Source organism: Canariomyces notabilis, assembly GCF_033297395.1.
Source record: "Canariomyces notabilis strain CBS 508.74 unplaced genomic scaffold N656scaffold_5, whole genome shotgun sequence".
Lineage (NCBI taxonomy): Eukaryota > Fungi > Ascomycota > Sordariomycetes > Sordariales > Chaetomiaceae > Canariomyces > Canariomyces notabilis.
The window spans coordinates 741,677-759,537 of NW_027041827.1; the positions used below are offsets into that span (position 1 = coordinate 741,677).

Sequence of the window (17,861 nt, forward strand, 5' to 3'; positions counted from 1 at the left end):
CGGTTTTTGTTGTGACTGTTAGTCGGTTGGTGGTGCTTTTGGAGCATGGTTCTAGAATGAGAACCTACCTATATTGCAGCAACGCCGAAGCATCTCGAATCCGACGAACACTTTGAAAGCCCAGTAGAAGCTTTTATGGCCAATGAATGCTATTGGTGATTAATTTTTCAGGTGATAGTAAGCCGTTTGCTCTTAAGTCGTTCCTGCATTTGCCATGATCTACTTGGTCTTCCCTTTTCAAGTTCCCCAATGGAAGGACAGAATGCGAAGGCAGGCACACATTTTAGCCTGGAAGTACTAGCAGCTGCCAAGTAGTAACGTACATTCATACTGATAGGGGCCACAAGGCGAAGGCTGAGGTAAGCAGCTCATTCAGCATCAAGCGGTGCCTTCGGCGGCGTGTCGTTGACTTGGACGCCGCCGCGCTTCTTCTCATGGCTGTCCGGCATGGGCAGTGCCCAGCCGCCCTCGTCCTCAGGGGTAGCAAGCCATAACCGGAGGAGGTGTCGTCGGGGTGCGGGAGGGGCAAAGTCTGTCAGATTCAGTTAAACTGTCACATAAACTCCACCCTGAGAGCGTCGCCACGTACCTTTATAAGCCGTCCGGGCGTGCAGGAGATGGGCATTGCTCAAGAACTGAATATCCCCGACCTCCAGAACCATATGCAACGCCTCCCTTTGGCAGGTCTCCTCAAGGATCTGCATGGCGCGCTCCTGCTCGGCACTCAACGGCGGAACGAGCCCGGCATCCGAGAACCTCGTCAACGACCGCACATAGTACGGATCCCACTTGCAGTACACCCTTCCCTTCCCTCCATTCTCCAGGTACACAACCGGCTGACGGATCCACTCCTCCTGGCCATCCGACACCTCCCCCTTCCGGTCAAAGTACCACACCGCCCGTGTCAACAATTCCGCGACATCCGGATGCTCCCTTTGCAGGGTATTCCACACATGATGCACACTAACAATATCACTCTCCCCTCCCTCCTGAGCACGGTGAACACACAACAACCCGACCAAATCCCCATCATCCGAATGAAAAAACTGCCTCGCCGCCGTGCGATAGATGCGCACGGTATGGATCTGCGTCGGGTCATCACCCACGTCCTTGACATGGCCCAACACATGACCCCGCCCATTCTGCGAGAGGAAATATCCCAGGTACGTGCCCAGCCCCATGTAAGCGACAGCCGTCTTCAAGGGTCCCCACGCGTCAGCAGGGAAGCGTTTAAACAGGACAAAGCCCTTGCCGTTGAGCAGGTCGTCGCGCAGGTCGGTGAGGATTCTTCCGAGCGTGGGCAGCGGGAAATTGTGCCTGCTGATCCCCGTCAGGGGCGTGCCGCGCGCAATGAAGGCGTCGGCCGCGCGGCTCAGCTCCGAGATTTCCGAGTCTGTGAACGGGTGCACCCACCGCTCCGGCCGGCCCGCGAATTCGGCGGCTGTCCAGACGGTGGGGCCGGTGATCTCCTTGGGAAACGAGGAGTAGGGCTTGAGCTTGTCATAGAGGGGAGCGTGCTGGCCTGAGGTGCGGATGCCGTCTGGGAATATGTGTCGCGGGGCGTCATCGTTCCGCTTTGATAGTTGATGAAGCTGCTGCTGCTGTGGTTCGTCGACGAGGAGGCCGGGAGCCATTGTTGCTGTTCAGATGGCCGAATGAAGTTGTCTTACCAGGGTGTGATGGCTGAAACTTGGGGACAAGAGCAAGGGCTACTCCAGTGCTTTGCTGTATTTGTGCGTGTGGGTTGAATGCTACCGGCGGTGCAGCTCAGATAGGAAGGGGACATCAGTGCCAGATATACTTGCATGTGAGGTAGCAGTGGCATGCCCATGATCACCACGCTCCGAATATAGTCTCCGATAACTGATGTCAGGTCGTAATGACGTGATTGGCTGATCCTGGAACCTATCAACGGTATTGATGGGGTGTTGCTCTCCACTGGCTTCCTTCCGGCGGTTTTGGTGAGGCTGCTAGGGGATTGCGAGCTGTGGATGATGCATGGCGTGCTTCACTAACACTGGTGTCCAAGACGAGACTGGAAATTCCGCCCCGCAAACCGCAATGCTGCTGACACACTAATGACAGCAAGGCAACGAAATGCCCTAGTCCGCAGTTCCATCGGGCCTTGAGTCCCCAAGACTACTCCAACTTGGGAGCTCTCCAACTATACGCCGGCCTAATGTCGCCCGGCTTAAGCCATGAGCTATTCATCTCCACCACATCAGTCTCACCCACATCCCCTCCCTCTCCGAGCAGAAACTTCCCTATGTACGCATCCAAAAGCCCTTGCTGCTCCTTGGGGAACTTACACAGCTCATGGCCTCCCCTCAGCGACACGGCCATCCTCTCCGACACCCCAAGCGCCTCATACACCTTCTTGGTCGCGCCCATGCACTGGAAGCTAGACCGGGGTTGGTTGAAGGTTAAATCGTCCTGCAGGACTAGGAGCGCGCGGGGAGCCACCAGCGCCGCAACCGAGTGGCGGTCAAACGGCAAGCCACTTGGGTTATTCATAAACCGGTCTAAGAAGACACGCGCCTGCCCCTGGTCTGTCCCGGGACACTCCACTGAATTGCAGACGTCGTACCGCGGCTTGTCGTCGTCCCGCAGCCGGTAGCACGAGTCGGCCCCGGCGCCCGTCTCCTGCACCACTGTCAGCGCCACCCGCTCGTCGAACCCGCCCGCTGCCAGTGCCGCCCGTCCGTTGCGCGAGCAACCTGTCACGCCGAGCCGTGCCGGGTCGATGGCGACCGCACCGGTCTTGGCCGCGAGTGAGACCGCGTCAATCACCCGCGACACTGCCCAGACGCCGACCGCAGTAGTGCCCGCGCCGTGGCTCGCGCCGTACAGGTCGAAGAAGCGCCCAATGTTGCGAGAGGAGCTTGCGAAGTTGGCCAGGGAGTCTAGCGGGAGATTGACCCGGGCCACGTTGGCGGGGATGGGGATACTGGGCGATCCGCCGATGACAATGAAGCCTGGGTAAGGGCGGGTACCCGTGGTAGGGTAGGTAATATTGGCGGTGAAATTTGTCGTCTTGCTATCCACTCTGATGGTGATGATGAGCTGGTTGTTGTTAACCACCGAGGCGTCAAGCGAGGTGGGTGGCCCGGGGATGGGTCCGAGTTCGTAAGTTTGTGCGAGCTGGGCGAGCTCGCTTCGTCGACAAGCCCATTCGGATTTCTTGCTGATGCGGTTCCCCTCGACGTTGACGAAAGGGTCGGGGAGCTCTCGGGTGCCTCTTGGCTGGGCGGGAGTCAGGGAGAAGTCAGGGGGAACTGGAGCGCAAGGTTCGGCAAGGGACCAGCTAGCCGTCAGGGGCAACAGCGAGGCGAGGGTTGAACTCCACTTCATCATGATATCAATCTGGTATTGACGGCGTTGAACGGTTGGCAAAGTGGATGCTAGGCACACAGGGTTGTGTCACTCCGGCGTAGGACTCCAAGGATCCGGGTGATCTTGTGCTGACGTACAAGATATACTGGAGGCTGCTCCGTGATTTTGAAAGCTCCGGGGATCCCTCAACCTTGGAATTTTGAAGTGCGGGAGAAGGGGAAAGATATACTCCGTACTGACTATGGTAATAGTCAAGTCACAGGCGCTTGGCAGTCAGCGGTAGCGGTGGCAATGGCATATTCATAGCAGCCCCTTGATCTGTTGGCCCATCGATGCTATGAGGATGACCGGAAAGTCACTCTTTAGCATTTAGCCTGAGACGCGGCGTGGTAGCATTGCAAGTTCCTCCCTCTTTTGGTATCTTGTCAGTAAGGCATCACCAAGGACCCCTCATATATTATTGGTCTCCGAAAACACGAACCACGCGAACAGCTGAGCTATCCACGGCTGCCCTCAGCGGAGTTCTGGCGCAGGAGGTAAGCTGCATCTTCCCCGTAGCCGCGCAGCTTTTCGGACAGGACCGGATTCAGCGGCCCAGGCATGAAGCCGAAGCGACGCCAAAATTTTGCTGTCCCATAGACAGAGATGAGGCAGGTAGTTGAGTATTTGTCTCCGACCTCAAGCAGCTTGTTGATGCATGCAGATGCCAGGCCGTTCCCTCGAAGCGTGGGCAGGATAGAGACGTCGTGGATGTAATACTGGTCCGCGTCCGAGGCAATTGTCCCAAGCATGCTGTCCAAGGCGGGTGGCTGGCCATTGCGAATAGGGTGCGAGATGGCGTAGCCGCAGATATGCTCGCCGTTGACAAGGACCAAGCAGCCTTCGGGAAAGAGCTTCACGCGTTCTGCAAAGACATCCTCGCTTTCTGGCAATTCGCGGTGGACTTCATCGGCAACTTGAGTGATGCCCTTGACGTCGTCGAGGGTTGCCGCTCGCCAAGTAGCCATGGTAGGGCGGTTGAGGCCGAATTTCGTGGGAGGGACGTCGGGATAACGTAAGATAGCGTAGCGGGAAGCATTTGACGCGCTCGAAGTACGTAGTTTGGTTGGCGGGGGGAGCTGCATGTGGAGAGAAAATTTGGCTCTCTCACATTCGCCAGTCTCCTGAGACTGAGTCGCAGCCAACCAACCTGTTTAGAACTCCCGCGCTCAACGGCATCGCGCTTCGAGCGATTGAGCAGATAGTGAGAGTCATTGATCATGGCAAGATTCGTTGGAACTTTGGCGACGGGTGATAATGTGGCCAGGTCCATCGACGCTTCCAATCCACCGCAGAATCGAGAACCGCGATCTACAGTGTGGGATCGGAACATTGCTGTCCATAACCTCATAGCCGCCAAGCCTAGGCCGGACGTATTACCCTACCACTTCCTCTCCAACTCAGAGAGCGCCTCAAACACCTTTTGAGTTGCCTTCCCCTCCAAGACAGACCTGTCATACTTGGGAATACGGCTTAGCACGAAGTCTGACACGGTTCTTTTGTCCCGCCCCTCGGGCCTACCAATTCCCACACACAGCCGTGCTGTCTTCGCCGCGGAGCCTTGGACAAACTTGCTGGGCGAGGCTTGAACGCTCTTCACCCCGTTGTGCCCTTTGTGGCTGCTATCCCACTTCCTGACCTTGACGACCCCAAGGTCCAACTCGAGATCGTCGTGCACCAGCAGAACTGCACCCTCTTCTTGGCTGAGCATGTTGTCCTCGAAGTGTTGTCGGATCGCCGATGACACCCATGGGCCGGAGACATTCATTGAGGTTGGGCTCTGCACGAGCGTGTATCGGTAACCGATTGAAACGAGAGCCGAAGCTTTGCCATACCGCATATCTCCAAACGCAGGCTGGTCTCGGCCTAACTGCCTCTGGAGAGACTCTAGCACGATGTGTCCGGCAGAGTGGTACGTTGAACGTAGGTTGCCCGGGTTGCCGAGACTGATAAGGAGTACCCGACGTAGCGAAGACATGGTGCTAGTGGCCTGCGCGCGAGGTGTTAGGGGAGTCTGAGGTCGAAGATCCTGTTACCAGGGAATTCTTCTGGTGCACGTCGTGTTCTAGACAATCGGGACGACACGGCAGCGGTTGCGCGGGGGGGTGCTCGAGCGGAAAAGGAGAGAATGCCCCACGATGAGCCAATGCCTGTCTTTCCCAACAGTTTCCGAGCACCCGCCGGTGGCGTGCTGCTCAGTTCGTCTGTAAGGTGTTGCTTGCTGGAGGAAAACGAAGGGAAAATTCCATGTTTCTAAGTTTCTATCGGCTAGCTCCGGCTCCAGAGCCATGACCCACTCACCCGCCACATGCGCAAGCCACAACTAGCATGGTCGTCCGGTAGTGGGAGCTTCAGGGATGGAGACCACTGACGTCGTTGCTCTGCAGCGAAACACCGGCGCACAATTGCCCGGCACTGCCCTGCAGTGGAAAAGAGCACCGCCACACTGAAAGTCGTCACCCTTCAGATGCTCCAAGGCACAGCAAGGATCTGACTGGACGTTGGAGGCGCATTCCTCCAACATTTCAAGTCAAAGTGTATCCAATTCACAAAGATTCTCTGTCATTTCGCACCGAACCACAACGCCATACATTACCATTGATTGGATTTACTGAAAGCGCCCACTGTAGTTGCCCACCATGTCTTGGGCGGGTACGAGACCCCGTGGCGGCCTTCCATACCATGTCCCCGCTCATGCTGCTGACGCTCCTCGCCAGGGTTCAAGAAGAATGTCAACCGCGCGACGACGCAGGTGATGATGAAGACCGGTTAGTTTTATGGTCCCTCCCTAAGATGATCTATCGATGTCCAAGAGCTGCGCATCGCTAATGTGGATCGCAAACAGGTCATGTCGAGAAGACAAATGACCGTGATTACGAAGTCGAGGAAAGGTACTAAGACCACGTGGGGAATGCGTCAGCGAGACAACTGCTAAGACATGCGACAGGCGGTTCAGGACAATGGAAGCGGCGTCGTTACGGTTACAGAAAGAGGCCAAAGGATATCTCGATTCACTGCGAGGTGCGAGCATAAAGTGGCGCTGGATATGGCTCGGGCTGACACAAATATTGGCAGCGATGACGGCTTCACAAATGCGGATCGCCGAAACCATCGACGCGTTCTACGGGGACTCGGGCGCCAAGGACGGCGTGAGCAGGAGCTACAAACAAGCGGTGGAGGATCTCGATGCGGAGACTATAAAGGCTCTGGATGGACCGTACCGGACAACCGTATTAGAGCCCATTACCCGGTGGTGCGCCTACTTTCCCGACGTAAACGAGTGTATGTCTTGCCTCCCCTGTGCACAGAATCTCTGTCTAAAGCTGATGGTCTACCAGGCATCAAGAAACGAGGGCACAAACTGCTCGATTACGACGCTCTTCGCGCCAAGGTCAAGAAACTGGTCGAAAAGCCCGACAAGGACGTGACCAAGCTGCCACGCGCCGAGAAGGACATGGAGATGGCCAAGGCGGCGTACGAGCAGCTCAACGAGCAGCTGTGCACAGAGCTGCCGCAGCTCATCGACCTGCGCGTGCCCTATCTCGATCCTTCCTTCGAAGCCCTGGTCAAGATCCAGCTGCGGTTCTGCGCCGAGGCGTACAGCAGGATGGCCCAAGTGCAGCAGTACCTTGACCCCGACACGCGGGACCAGTACGCTCAGGGCCATCTGGACAGCAGAGTTGAGCAGGTGCTGCAGGAGATACGGGAGTTAAGCATCAGCGGGACTGTCTGAGCTTGGTTTTCTGGGATAACCGGGGGAGTCGACCATTGTAGTTGGTCGGGGCCACTGGTCGCAGGGGAAATGAATCACACTTTTGATGGCGTATGGGGTATGGCAATGGTTAGAGATGCAAGCTCTTTGAGGCTTTGAGCGCATCCACGGGAGGTGTGATCGAACAGATGATCACCCGCACTGCCATAGAGGCATGCAGGGATCGAGAGATATCCTTGTGTTTTCTAGGAGCCATCTGAAACACGGCCGTTCGCAAAGCACGGTACCGTACACCAAAATGAGAGTTCGTTGTACTCACATGCAGTACTACATACTCAGCGATGAAGTTATTGCCATGTTGAAGGCTATAGGGCTTGCGCAAGCTTGGAAGCTAGAAGCTACAGTAGAAGCTAGACACCCATCCCAGCATACGCACCCGTATGTTCAAGGCTCGCCTTCGCGATAATGAGGCTAATTATCGATCACCGAGATCGGATCAACGATTGTCGGCTCTCAGGGGCGATCAACTTCGCACATCCTGCGTAGGATCGGCCGAAGCGAAATATGAGGGAAGCGGATATGCCAAGATCTCATGGACAAGCCTCGCTTGGTTGTTTGTGTTGAGGCTACGGATCCTCCGTCACCCGTCGCAGAAGCGATGCGCCGAACATATCTCCAACAGATCCAGATAGCTCAGTGGAAGGCGCAAAGCTAACATCAGGATTGATAGGTCTCCTCAGAACTCGCCGATAAGTGGAATGGCAGCACAACGACTGGGAGCTCTGGGGTTGAGGCTGAAACGGCTCCCAATGATGGGACGCTTTCGTAGTGGGGCTGCATGGCCCCGCGCAAACGTTTCGGAAGCGCTTGTTCGCTGGCCAGGACTGGCGACCAATGATCAATCCGGGGGACACGGCGCTCATTGGCGTTTAGCTGACGTTCAATAAGACATGTACAGTACTTCACCGACCGCTCCTATTCCTGTTGCGCAACGAGGGTCTAGCTAGACGCCAGAGCTTTTAACATTTGACCTTGGAAACAAGGACGACCATTACAGGCTGTCCGGCCCGGTCGGCGGGAGCTGGGGTCATCATGGCGGGATTCCAGATACCTTACCGATGCTCAGTCTTGCCACAGCTCCATGCATGTGGCTAGACTGTTCCCAGAAAACAGGAACCTTGCAACCTCACGCACAACTGGTTCCGACAGCTTGGAAGTGCGCTGCAGGTTGGGGAAATGGGCTGCTGCTTGCCACTCAAGCGCCTGGGCCAAAAACTTGAGTGTTCGGTCAGGCAGCGGTGGTCACGACATACCCGAACTCCAAAAAGAGATTTTGGCAAACTTAGCAGTCGCGCGTCTACTAAAGTTAGAGCCAAGGCAAGTCGGTCGAGGCGGCGGCGAAGGTTGACATAACGAAGTGCGCTGTCCCTCGTTCCCTCGATGCTGTCTTGTTGGGGACTTGGATTGTGCTCAGCCAGCCAGCGTCCTTTCATCTTTTGTCGTAACTACAACTCAGAGGCTGGGAAGGAGCATCCAACATCGATCAATCAAGTCGGTTGCTTGTTCCATCCTAGGTAGGCTCGGTAGGCTCCCGTCCATAGGTCAGGTACTTCGTAGGTTCCTTCCTTATCATTTGGTGTGCTGTGAGCATCCCAGGTTATGGGATCCAGCCCCTTCTTTGATATCGGCAGGTACAGTACAAGCCAAAGGCGCGGCCAATTCGTGTTGATCTGACCCCTGGGGTTGCAGATTGGCGCCCCGCAACCCCAGGGTCTTGCGGTGATTTCATTGGCGATCTGTTGCGATGGCCCGGACCCTTGTTCCGAGTGCATCGACCAGGGTCGCAATTCAACCGTTTTGGCGAGTTCGCACCATCAAAGGTTCGACCTAACCTCTTATTGCCACCCTTGGCAGTAGTTGAGCTCGCTCCTTTTATCATCCCTTTCTCCCCCCTTTGCTTGACAATTTCTCCAGTCCTCTCGTTTGTTCTGCATTAAGTCCTGCTTGTCTACAACTGCATTGTACGCAGGACCTGCATTGTCGCATCTTCGCAAAACGCCACCCTGGTACTTTGATTCTGGTACCCCGGCTCAGCACCCAACCACCATCAATACAACAATCAGAGGGGTTGGTGAGCAGTGCTGTGTTGGCAGCTTGACGGCCGAAAACAAAACTACTCGACTGCGCATAGCAGATACGCATCAAAGTCTCTCCTTCTCTCCTTCCAATTCATAGACGCCAGATTGCAGGTCCTCAACCAAACCGCCACCATGAACATCACCAAGAAGTTTGACCGCGCCTTCCAATGGGCAGGCGAGAAGATGGGCGCCGAAGCCAAGACAACGATGTCTGAAGATTTCAAAATGCTCGAGACCGAAATGGCACTTCGGTTTGACGGTAAGGTGTCTGCACTCTTCGCTGCCGCGCAATTACTAACAGCCTGCTAGGCATGGAACGCCTCCAACGATCCATGAACTATTATATCAAGTGGATTGGCCGGCGAGTGGAGCCCGGTGAAGACAAGGATAAGGGTCTCCCAGTTGGTTACCTCGGTCGCACCATGGTTAGCCACGGAGAGGAATTCCAGGCCGACTCTGAGTTCGGGAACAGCCTGATAACAGTGGGCCGTGCCAACGAGAGGATATCGGCAATCCAAGAAAGCTTCGTCGCCGAGGCTACCGCTTCATGGCTGGAGACACTTGACAGGTCCCTGGCCATGATGAAGGAATACCAAAATGCACGCAAGAAGCTCGAAAGCCGTCGTCTCGCCTATGATGCAAGCATCACCAAAATTCAGAAGGCAAAGCGAGATGATTTCCGGCTGGAGGAAGAACTCCGTGCCGCAAAGGCCAAGTACGAGGAGTCCTCGGAGGATGTCCTCCGGCGGATGCAGGACATCCAGGATGCCGAGTCTGACAGCATCCGGGGTCTGAACCAATTCCTAGATGCCGAACTTGACTACCACGAGCGATGCGCCGAGGAGCTTCGACGTGTGCGCAACAACCTGGGCAGCGTCCAAGCCATGGGATCGATGGATGGCTATGGAAGGGTAGACCGCCGCCCAACCGGCCGTGGGAGGTCCAACACAGGGTCGCGAGCGAACCCCTACAGCATCTCTGAAGTCGACGAAAGGGAATCAAGCGCACCGCCAGTCCGTATGCCCCCTCGCGCCAACACATCGTTCGTGGCGCCCACCATCGGAAGAGCGAACAGCTTCCAGGGCGGAGCGAGCCTGGAGCGAGAACGTGGCGGCGGCCGCATTTCCGGTTCCAGCACACCAAACCCGATTCGCAGTGTCAACCAAAGCATCCCGGACGTAGGCTCCTTGCGCGGGCAGCTACGACCGGTGAGCAAGATCGTCACTACACGAGACGATGTTTTTGCCGACCGAGATTTCGACACGGCAAGCGACACGGGTAGTCCAGAATGGGGTACCCGAAGCACGAGTCCCGAGACCAGCGTTGGCAGCCTCAGCCGTACCTCTAGTAACGCAGCGGTGAACGTCAGCGGCCTGGGTTCCCGGAAGGCGCCGCCACCTCCGCCCCCGAGCCGCTCGAAGAAACCGCCACCGCCAGTTCCGGCGAGGCGGGACACTGGCTACTGAGACTTGTCGGGTCGGATTAGCACGTGGGGAAGGGGACGGTCAAAGAAGGAGCGGTATGAAGTCGGGTGTCTGGCGGGCGTCTGGCGTTTTGGTCTCTGTATCGGTATGCTTTTCGTGGGCTGGATCCGCGGGGTGTTTGGTCAAGTGTTTTGCTCGTGAACCTTATTAGAGGTCTAGACAGCGTAGCCCTATCGCCCGCAAGGCATAACAAGTACCTGGTAATCGAGTCACCGATTATACTTATCAGTGGAATCGGGGCACCTAGAAAGGAGGCATTTGTGACAGGGCCGCCAGCAACAAGGGTATCCACTAAACTCTCGGTATGTTCGTGGTGAGCCGAGTCCGTGTTGTTGCTGGCGCAGGATCGGTTTACTCTGACATCATTTTGGCTCTTCCTCCCTTACTTTCCTGACGGTGTTGGAAGGGGATCTCGCCAAAGTCGCATGGTGTTTTACGGAAGTATGCATGCTCAAGCCGAGAGATTCAGCTTGTCCATGTGGGATGGAACCCCACAGTTGCAGCAACTCCGTGCAGCCGTGCTCCACTCTGCAACGTTAAACATGGGGTTAACGTTAACATTGCGCTGAAGACCTCAAATCTTTCAGAGCTTCCATCCAAGCTGGGCAAAACGTTTGTCAACAAAGATACCAAAGCGCATAACGGATCTAGCCAATGCGACCTGTTCCTGTCGCCGATGATAGCGCCAATTCCATGATTTGATCCGTTCCTTGTGGGCGTAGCGAGCTCTCCACCGCAGCAATTGAATTCCATCTCCTACCGATCAGCATTTAATCCGCACTTCGAACTGTCGCAGCGGGTCGTACAACCAGCTCAAACCAAGCTGCCCGCCATGGCAGCCGAGGATGCGCGGTATCGGCAGTCCTCACAGTATCTGCTGTGGTCCTTTTCACCCTCTCAATTAGCTTCCATACGGGAGAATACCAACGCCGCCGCCCGCAGCGCAATCGCCGCCCGCCTCTCGTCCCTGCCCGCGTCATCCAGCAATACCCTCTCCGCGCCGACATCGAGTGCAAACACTCCCGACCCTGAAGGCAGCTCGACCCCCGCGCTGCCAGAGTTTCTGACGCCTGCGGAGGAGGCCCTGCTGGTAACGTTTTACACGTCGGAGCTGCTGCGAGCGGGCGACCATGCCAACATGTCGGACGAAATCAAGGCCACCGCGGCCGCCATCTTCCGGAGATTCTACGTCGTGAACAGCATAATGACATATCCGCCGCAAGAGATGTTGATCGTGGCGCTGTTCTTTGGGTGCAAGGCTGAGGGTCATTTTCCAAGCATCTCAGAGTGAGTCCCTACCCTTTAGAATGCAGACGCCTTACTAACCAATGATTTTCCCTTCGTTTAGGTTCGGAAAGACCTTCGGGAAGGAAAACCCCGACGACATTCTGGCCGGCGAGTTCCTGCTCTGTCAGGGCCTGCGATTCGCCCTTGAAGTCCGGAACCCCTTCCGGGCGCTCAAGGGCGCCGTCATGGAACTCGGCTTGCTGCCCGATATCGAGGCAAGTGACTCGGCGCCCCACGCGTGTACTCCCTACGCCAACTAACCTTTCCCTTCCGCTTTGCACAGGCTTCCCGCCTTGCCGCCGCCGAGCGCCGCGCCCGCGAGATCCTCCGCTTCAGCCCGCTCATCACCGATGCCTACTTCCACTACACGCCCAGCCAGATCATGCTCGCCGCGCTATCCCTCGCCGACCGCGGGCTTGCCGAGCGGTTGATACAGGAGACATTCCACTACGTTGCGCCCGCGTCAAACAACAGCGGCGCGGATACCCCCATGTCCGATGCCGCCACCACAACAACAGCGCCTTCCAAGCGGGCACCCGCAACCCGGGTAGGTGGGGAGGAGGACAAGGCCACTATAATCGGGTCACACGTCCGGGACAAGGTCCTCGGCGCCATCGAGGCCTGCAGGGACATGCTAGCAAAAGAACTGCCTGAGCGAAGGGAACATTGGACTAATGTGAGCTCCCCCCCCCCCGGCCCCCTTTTCCCAAACAACAACCCAGCCTTACCCTTCACCGATCCATTGACTAACAAAACCCCCTTCTTGCTCCCCCCGCCAGAAAACCGTATACAAAGCCCAGCTCCAACCGCTGCGCAAGAAGCTCAACAAGTGCCGCGACCCGGAGCGCTCCAACCTCGTAGGACTGCAGCGCGCGCGTCGGCAGCAGGCGGCTCGGAAAGACGATTCAGACGACGAGGACGATCTGGACGGCCAAGCAAGGGGAGGCGGTGGTGGTGGTGGTGGAGGGGGCACGACCCTGGAGGAGGACGGAGCTGTGTTTGGCGACGCCGCCAATCTCAAGGGTCACAAGGGAGGAGGAGGGCAGGTCAAGAAAGGGTTGGAGGACCCTTTCGGGCCGCCATTGTGAGCGAGCCGAGCGAGCTGAGCGTTGCAGGACTGGCTCAGTCTCAGTTTGTGCCTATTTGGAAGCACACGGCTTATCAGCATCCCTTGGCTGGGGCCCTGCACATGTGGGATCTGCATTATTTTTTGGCGTCATTTTGGAACTGGGGCATCTTGGGATTGATCATTACGGTAGAAGGGTTGGGTACTGTTTCGGCAAGGCCGAGGCGTTAAGAGAAACATGGATTGGGGTCCAGTGCATAAGGGGTAATGGTATATTTGCTTGCTAAGCAAGGCGAGAAGCCTGGTAGTCGAAGAAAAGTCAGGCTCTGTTGCCTAGAATCACAATATCCCTGGTCCAGGTTTCGTGCTCTCCAAACTAGGTCGGCTAGCTGAGGCTCTACAGCGTTCTATGCCTGATATCATATTCTTGACGGGAACCAGTGGCCGTCCCATCGTCTGCTACGCCACGTCCGACACCTACTTTGGCTCTAGAGTATTGAGTTGACGGAGCACGTCCTAGAGTAGAAACAAAGCTGTCTTGATTCTTTGCGCATAGCCCAGGCTCCTTCGGAGCCTTCCACGGTCCAAGTTCTCCCGGAAAGCAAATCAGAATCGAAGATAAAGGCAAGACACGAGATTGAGAACCCAAGACCGATAATCTAACAAGCCATCAGCAGAAAAGACTAGATTAGCGAAGCGAGGACATTGTTGAGTAAGGCATTCTGATTCGGCAGGTTATTTGTCCTTCTCGCGCTCTAACTCAGGCATCATCACCATCGCCACCACGTTGTGCATCGCTCGCGAAGAATAGGGCGCCACGAGCGCTAGCCGAGGAGGTCCAGCAAACCATCGAGAGACGAGCGAATAGTGTATCCGGCAACATTGCAACTTCCGATCTCTGTAAGCATCCTACTCCTAGAGGAAGCTGTGCTCCTTGAGCCGGGCGCATAAGCTCGGGACCACCCTCTTGATCTCGAGTCCCGCAGTCGGCAGATTCTCCCATTTTCTCGCCGTCTTCACGATCATGCTGCTCTTGAGCTGAAAATGTCTACGTATAACGTCTCCCAAAACCGGGTCGTCAATGGTTGCTTTAATACTTGTGGGGTTCCTATCGTTTGGGTTGGCTGAAGGATGCATGTATGCTGGAAGCCCCAACCGCTCATTCAGCCAGGAAAGCATTGCGTGTCGAACGGTGTACAGTTCCACCGTTCTGTTGTACTCTTCGGCCAGTACGTTGCCAACGCCAGGACTGAAGAATGTTCCCGGCTCATTGTAGTAAGGCTGGCTGTTGAAGATCATTGCTGGAAACACACATCAATACTCGCATGGTGCTTGTTGTCGATAATAACTCACCTTGAATGGAAACCAGAATTTGCAAGATAGTTGAGCGATCCGGCTCCCAAGGTTGGCCTTTCCATGTTCCGAGCAAAGACAGACAGACTATGCGAGGTTAGTTCCACGGCCACGCATCATGCCAAACGCATTCTTACTTCTGCCATCCGCGTACAAATTTGGGTTGAGGCGGGCTGTCCCGCCGCCAGTCGTTCGAAAGTGCATCTTGGGTGGGGATTTCGGGAAGTCGTGGTTACAGAACATGTCAAATTCGAAAAGGCCGTTCTCATAAGGGGTGTCGTCCGGGCCAACGATCAGGATCTTCAAGATGTCAGGGCGGCCTTCACCGTACCTCACGTATATGCCCTCGGGCAAATCAGTGCTGAGAGATGCTACCTGGGTAAGGATTTTCTTCATCCTCCCAGGTGCTTGATTCTTCTCGCTGAGCGCCTTCGCGTCCCCGGCAAAGTAAAAGCCCTCTAGAATCAAGTGGTCGGGGACCTCCTTGACACCATGTTCTCGGTGCCATGCAGATGCTTCCTTTGCAATGCCCTGGTAGACTGCCTCAGTCGACGGTGCTCCTATTCTCAGTTGCTTATGGGCTGAAGCTGAAAGTCGGTTAGCGTCCTCCTCTGTTTCCCTCTCCGCATGTTCTGTGTGTGGATTCTTGGGTCGGAGGGTAGCAGCGAGGCCAGATACCCGTTGTATCACGGCTAACAAATCCTCAGATTCGTCCCCTTTCAATTTGCCAAGCCGCCCTGAGGCCTCCGCAAACTTCCGGTAAGGGATAGCCAGCTGCTCAATGATGGCGAATATCGACTGCCCAGTCTCATATTTTGCTGTCCCCCAGGCGCCCTGTCTCAGGGGGGCACTAAACAAGAAGCGAGGAAGTTGCTGAGCGTGAGGGAAGAGGGTTCGTTTGCAAAGAATGAGCGGGATTGTGGCCTGGTGACCTGCAATCATCTCTAAGAAGTCGACAACGGCAGTAAGTGGACCACGAATGGTGTTAACTTCTTCGATGGAAGCACGAAGGAGCATCTCCGAGGCGTGGTGCAGCATCGGACTTCTCGCGATCATGGCTGCCAGGATTCGTTGTGGACGAGGATTGATAAATGTTGGTTTAGCGTTGAGCGCGGCTGGCAGGACAAGTGAAAGAGCCACAAAGTATAACTCTAGATCCTTCATGTCGTTCCATTCGTTTGCCGTAGTCTTCGCGCATCGCGGTGAACAAGCATCACCGTAACCCGTCCCCTTTGCCAGCCACGTAGTCGGGGCAGATGCTGCTGCGCCTACAAACGATTTCCATTTGTGAATGTGGGGGAGGTCCAGCTTCTTCTCGGTGTTCGCGTTCGAGTAGGCGTTGGACTCTAGGCCACACAGGAGAGCAAAGATGAGGAACATCTGCCCTTGGTAGCAGCACTGGTCGATCTCGAGTTTCCTTCCTGAGGCTTCATGGCGTACAACAGAAATCTCTCGCTGGTGCGGCTCCCCGTGTCTGCCCACGCAAACCCAGACGCCGCACCTGACGCAACGTAAGCGTGGATGAAGAAAACCAGACTCTTTCAGCATATGTTTGGTCAACCGAATGACTGTATCACCGTCAATCTTGATCTGCGTATGGCAGATATCACATCGGAGAGATCGTAATCGCGCTCCATATGCGGCAAGTTCTCCGCTCACGAGATGGTCCATGGTACCGGAAGCGTTAAGAGCATGGTTTCCCGAGGTAGATGACGCTTGAAGGCTTGGGGACGGTAAGGATTCTGCTGCTAAGGGTTGGTCGCCCGAAGGCAAGCCTGCCATACTGCTAGCGGCTGGCGCAAAACCGTCCAAGTTTGCGGTGCGGGGCACGCTAGCACCGACGGAGGGCGGCGGACTGGAAGTAGCGTAGCTCGGGCAGGTCATGAAGTGAGAGAGATGAGGTTTGCTGCAGCCAGAAGCTCCCGGAGACCCTGTGAGATCTTGAGTAGGTACGTTTACTGTCAGTCCCCCCACCATCATCCCAAAGAAAGCTGGAGAAAAAAGGACGAAATACAGACCGATAGGGTTTCCTGCCGTTCCGGGTAGGCCACGTGCAAGAGTGACGGGATCTTCACTCATGGTTCCAGACATTTTCTTGTGATGCCGAGAACCTTCACCTTCACCAGTAGTGTGCCGCTTTTGTGAGCCAACCATGTTGGCCCACCTCTGGTATGTCTTCTCGAATCTTGTGAGAAGCGAACTCATCCCCGCAAGGCCTGACGAGTAGCGGAGGAGGGTACTGTGGTATGAGTCCGAATGGGTCGGTCAAAACGAGATATCTAAAGCTATTTGTTAATCTATTAAACCGTTCCCGCCCATTGCAATCTCGTGGTAAGTCGGCCTGAGTTGTCTGACTGGATCGATCGATCTCAAACCCAATTCCAGGATTGCAACGTAAAGCTTGGAGGGGATGGCAGTTGCCGCGGTCTACGGAGTCAGAGGACCTGTGATGGGTGGAATCGGACTGATGTCGGAGGTGTTAGGTCTTTGCCCAAGGATGCCACTGCAAACGCTTAGGATAAACATCGAGATGGAGTGCCGCTCCGATTCCTGTAGGGGACTCACGGCGGTTGCCATGTAATGTTCCCGTTTATGGCGATGGGATAGAGTCAACCCGAGAAGGAGCGACTGCCTTGTTGCATTCAGCAAGAGTCAGTCAGTCCCAGCCCAATCACCCAATCTAAGGGAAGGGCGGATAGGCAGAATCGCAGCTGCTAGTCGCTGCTACTAGTTTGCTGCCAGTCCTACCAGTCCTGCCACCCGACACAGTGAGGTGGGGCTTGAAAATGGTCCACACAGTTGGCCTGTTTGCTCTTCCAGTCATGTTGCGGAGCTTGCCTGCAGACAGTGCTGGGCAGCCTGTCGGAGGGGTTGCTTACCTGCCTTCGAGCTCTGGTTCGTAGCTTCTTGCATGTGGCTGTTTGAGCCGTAGTCGTGACTCGTAAGCTGCGAGAGAGCAGTGCCTTAAAGATCGTGCTGTTTTGCCCGGCCAGTTAGGTGTGGTTTTAGGTTAGCCTAGACAAACTGTCGCCTGCGGTCCTTTTCTTTGAACTTGACTTGTCCAGTTACCGAACGGGTACAAGCACCTCAAGTGAGCACATCACGCGGCCAATTGGGACATCTGCCGATCCGGTCGCTGCCTTCTTGATTACCATACGGCATACGCATTCAGTCCATGGCATCACTTGATGCACGCGTCTCAGTTCACCTTTCCCAGCCTTATGGTATTCTTTGGGCACAAGCTGCAGGTCTTGGTCACAACAACACATGGCATCACCATGCGTCGACGTCCATGGATCTGCCTTGAGGGCTCAAACAGAAGGACACACCCTGCAGAAGACTGGGATTTGGCATTGGTGATTTTCAATTCATGGTTTTCAAGGAGTGCTGGAAATGTTGAGCCATGACATTCATCAGCTAACGCGTCAACAAAGATGAGTTGTGCCCGT

The 17,861-nt window shown here is 55.6% G+C and overlaps 8 protein-coding genes across 8 annotated transcripts; 3 read left to right on the forward strand and 5 right to left on the reverse strand.

The window, feature by feature from the left end:
- Positions 1 to 368: 368 nt before the first annotated feature.
- N656DRAFT_788146 (Clavaminate synthase-like protein) lies at positions 369 to 1,634 on the reverse strand (the record flags this gene model as incomplete). Its single annotated transcript, XM_064816667.1, has 2 exons — positions 369 to 532; positions 590 to 1,634. The coding sequence occupies 2 exons, from the start codon at positions 1,632 to 1,634 to the stop codon at positions 369 to 371; spliced, it is 1,209 nt and encodes a 402-aa protein (XP_064672273.1).
- A 505-nt stretch (positions 1,635 to 2,139) lies between these two features.
- On the reverse strand, positions 2,140 to 3,354 carry N656DRAFT_766870 (carbohydrate esterase family 15 protein; the record flags this gene model as incomplete). Its single annotated transcript, XM_064813514.1, has 1 exon — positions 2,140 to 3,354. One exon carries the CDS (start codon positions 3,352 to 3,354, stop codon positions 2,140 to 2,142), a length of 1,215 nt encoding a protein of 404 aa, XP_064672274.1.
- A 476-nt stretch (positions 3,355 to 3,830) lies between these two features.
- On the reverse strand, positions 3,831 to 4,340 carry N656DRAFT_705526 (acyl-CoA N-acyltransferase; the record flags this gene model as incomplete). Its single annotated transcript, XM_064811277.1, has 1 exon — positions 3,831 to 4,340. One exon carries the CDS (start codon positions 4,338 to 4,340, stop codon positions 3,831 to 3,833), a length of 510 nt encoding a protein of 169 aa, XP_064672275.1.
- A 413-nt stretch (positions 4,341 to 4,753) lies between these two features.
- Positions 4,754 to 5,350, reverse strand: N656DRAFT_704975 (peptidyl-tRNA hydrolase; the record flags this gene model as incomplete). Its single annotated transcript, XM_064811223.1, has 1 exon — positions 4,754 to 5,350. The coding sequence occupies one exon, from the start codon at positions 5,348 to 5,350 to the stop codon at positions 4,754 to 4,756; it is 597 nt and encodes a 198-aa protein (XP_064672276.1).
- Positions 5,351 to 6,240: 890 nt separating this feature from the next.
- On the forward strand, positions 6,241 to 7,421 carry N656DRAFT_776882 (BAR domain-containing protein). The gene is made up of 4 exons (XM_064814728.1): positions 6,241 to 6,263; positions 6,320 to 6,393; positions 6,448 to 6,654; positions 6,711 to 7,421. Exons 2-4 carry the CDS (start codon positions 6,333 to 6,335, stop codon positions 7,103 to 7,105), a joined length of 663 nt encoding a protein of 220 aa, XP_064672277.1. The 5' UTR covers positions 6,241 to 6,263; positions 6,320 to 6,332; the 3' UTR covers positions 7,106 to 7,421.
- A 1,508-nt stretch (positions 7,422 to 8,929) lies between these two features.
- N656DRAFT_776883 (BAR-domain-containing protein) lies at positions 8,930 to 10,960 on the forward strand. Its single transcript, XM_064814729.1, has 2 exons — positions 8,930 to 9,481; positions 9,532 to 10,960. Exons 1-2 carry the CDS (start codon positions 9,355 to 9,357, stop codon positions 10,686 to 10,688), a joined length of 1,284 nt encoding a protein of 427 aa, XP_064672278.1. The 5' UTR covers positions 8,930 to 9,354; the 3' UTR covers positions 10,689 to 10,960.
- Positions 10,961 to 11,258: 298 nt separating this feature from the next.
- N656DRAFT_835605 (cyclin-like protein) lies at positions 11,259 to 13,470 on the forward strand. The gene is made up of 4 exons (XM_064818755.1): positions 11,259 to 11,993; positions 12,055 to 12,208; positions 12,277 to 12,669; positions 12,773 to 13,470. Exons 1-4 carry the CDS (start codon positions 11,539 to 11,541, stop codon positions 13,079 to 13,081), a joined length of 1,311 nt encoding a protein of 436 aa, XP_064672279.1. The 5' UTR covers positions 11,259 to 11,538; the 3' UTR covers positions 13,082 to 13,470.
- Positions 13,471 to 13,974: 504 nt separating this feature from the next.
- N656DRAFT_705165 (uncharacterized protein) lies at positions 13,975 to 16,083 on the reverse strand (the record flags this gene model as incomplete). The annotated part of the gene is made up of 3 exons (XM_064811246.1): positions 13,975 to 14,360; positions 14,413 to 14,499; positions 14,550 to 16,083. 3 exons carry the CDS (start codon positions 16,081 to 16,083, stop codon positions 13,975 to 13,977), a joined length of 2,007 nt encoding a protein of 668 aa, XP_064672280.1.
- Positions 16,084 to 17,861: the final 1,778 nt, after the last annotated feature.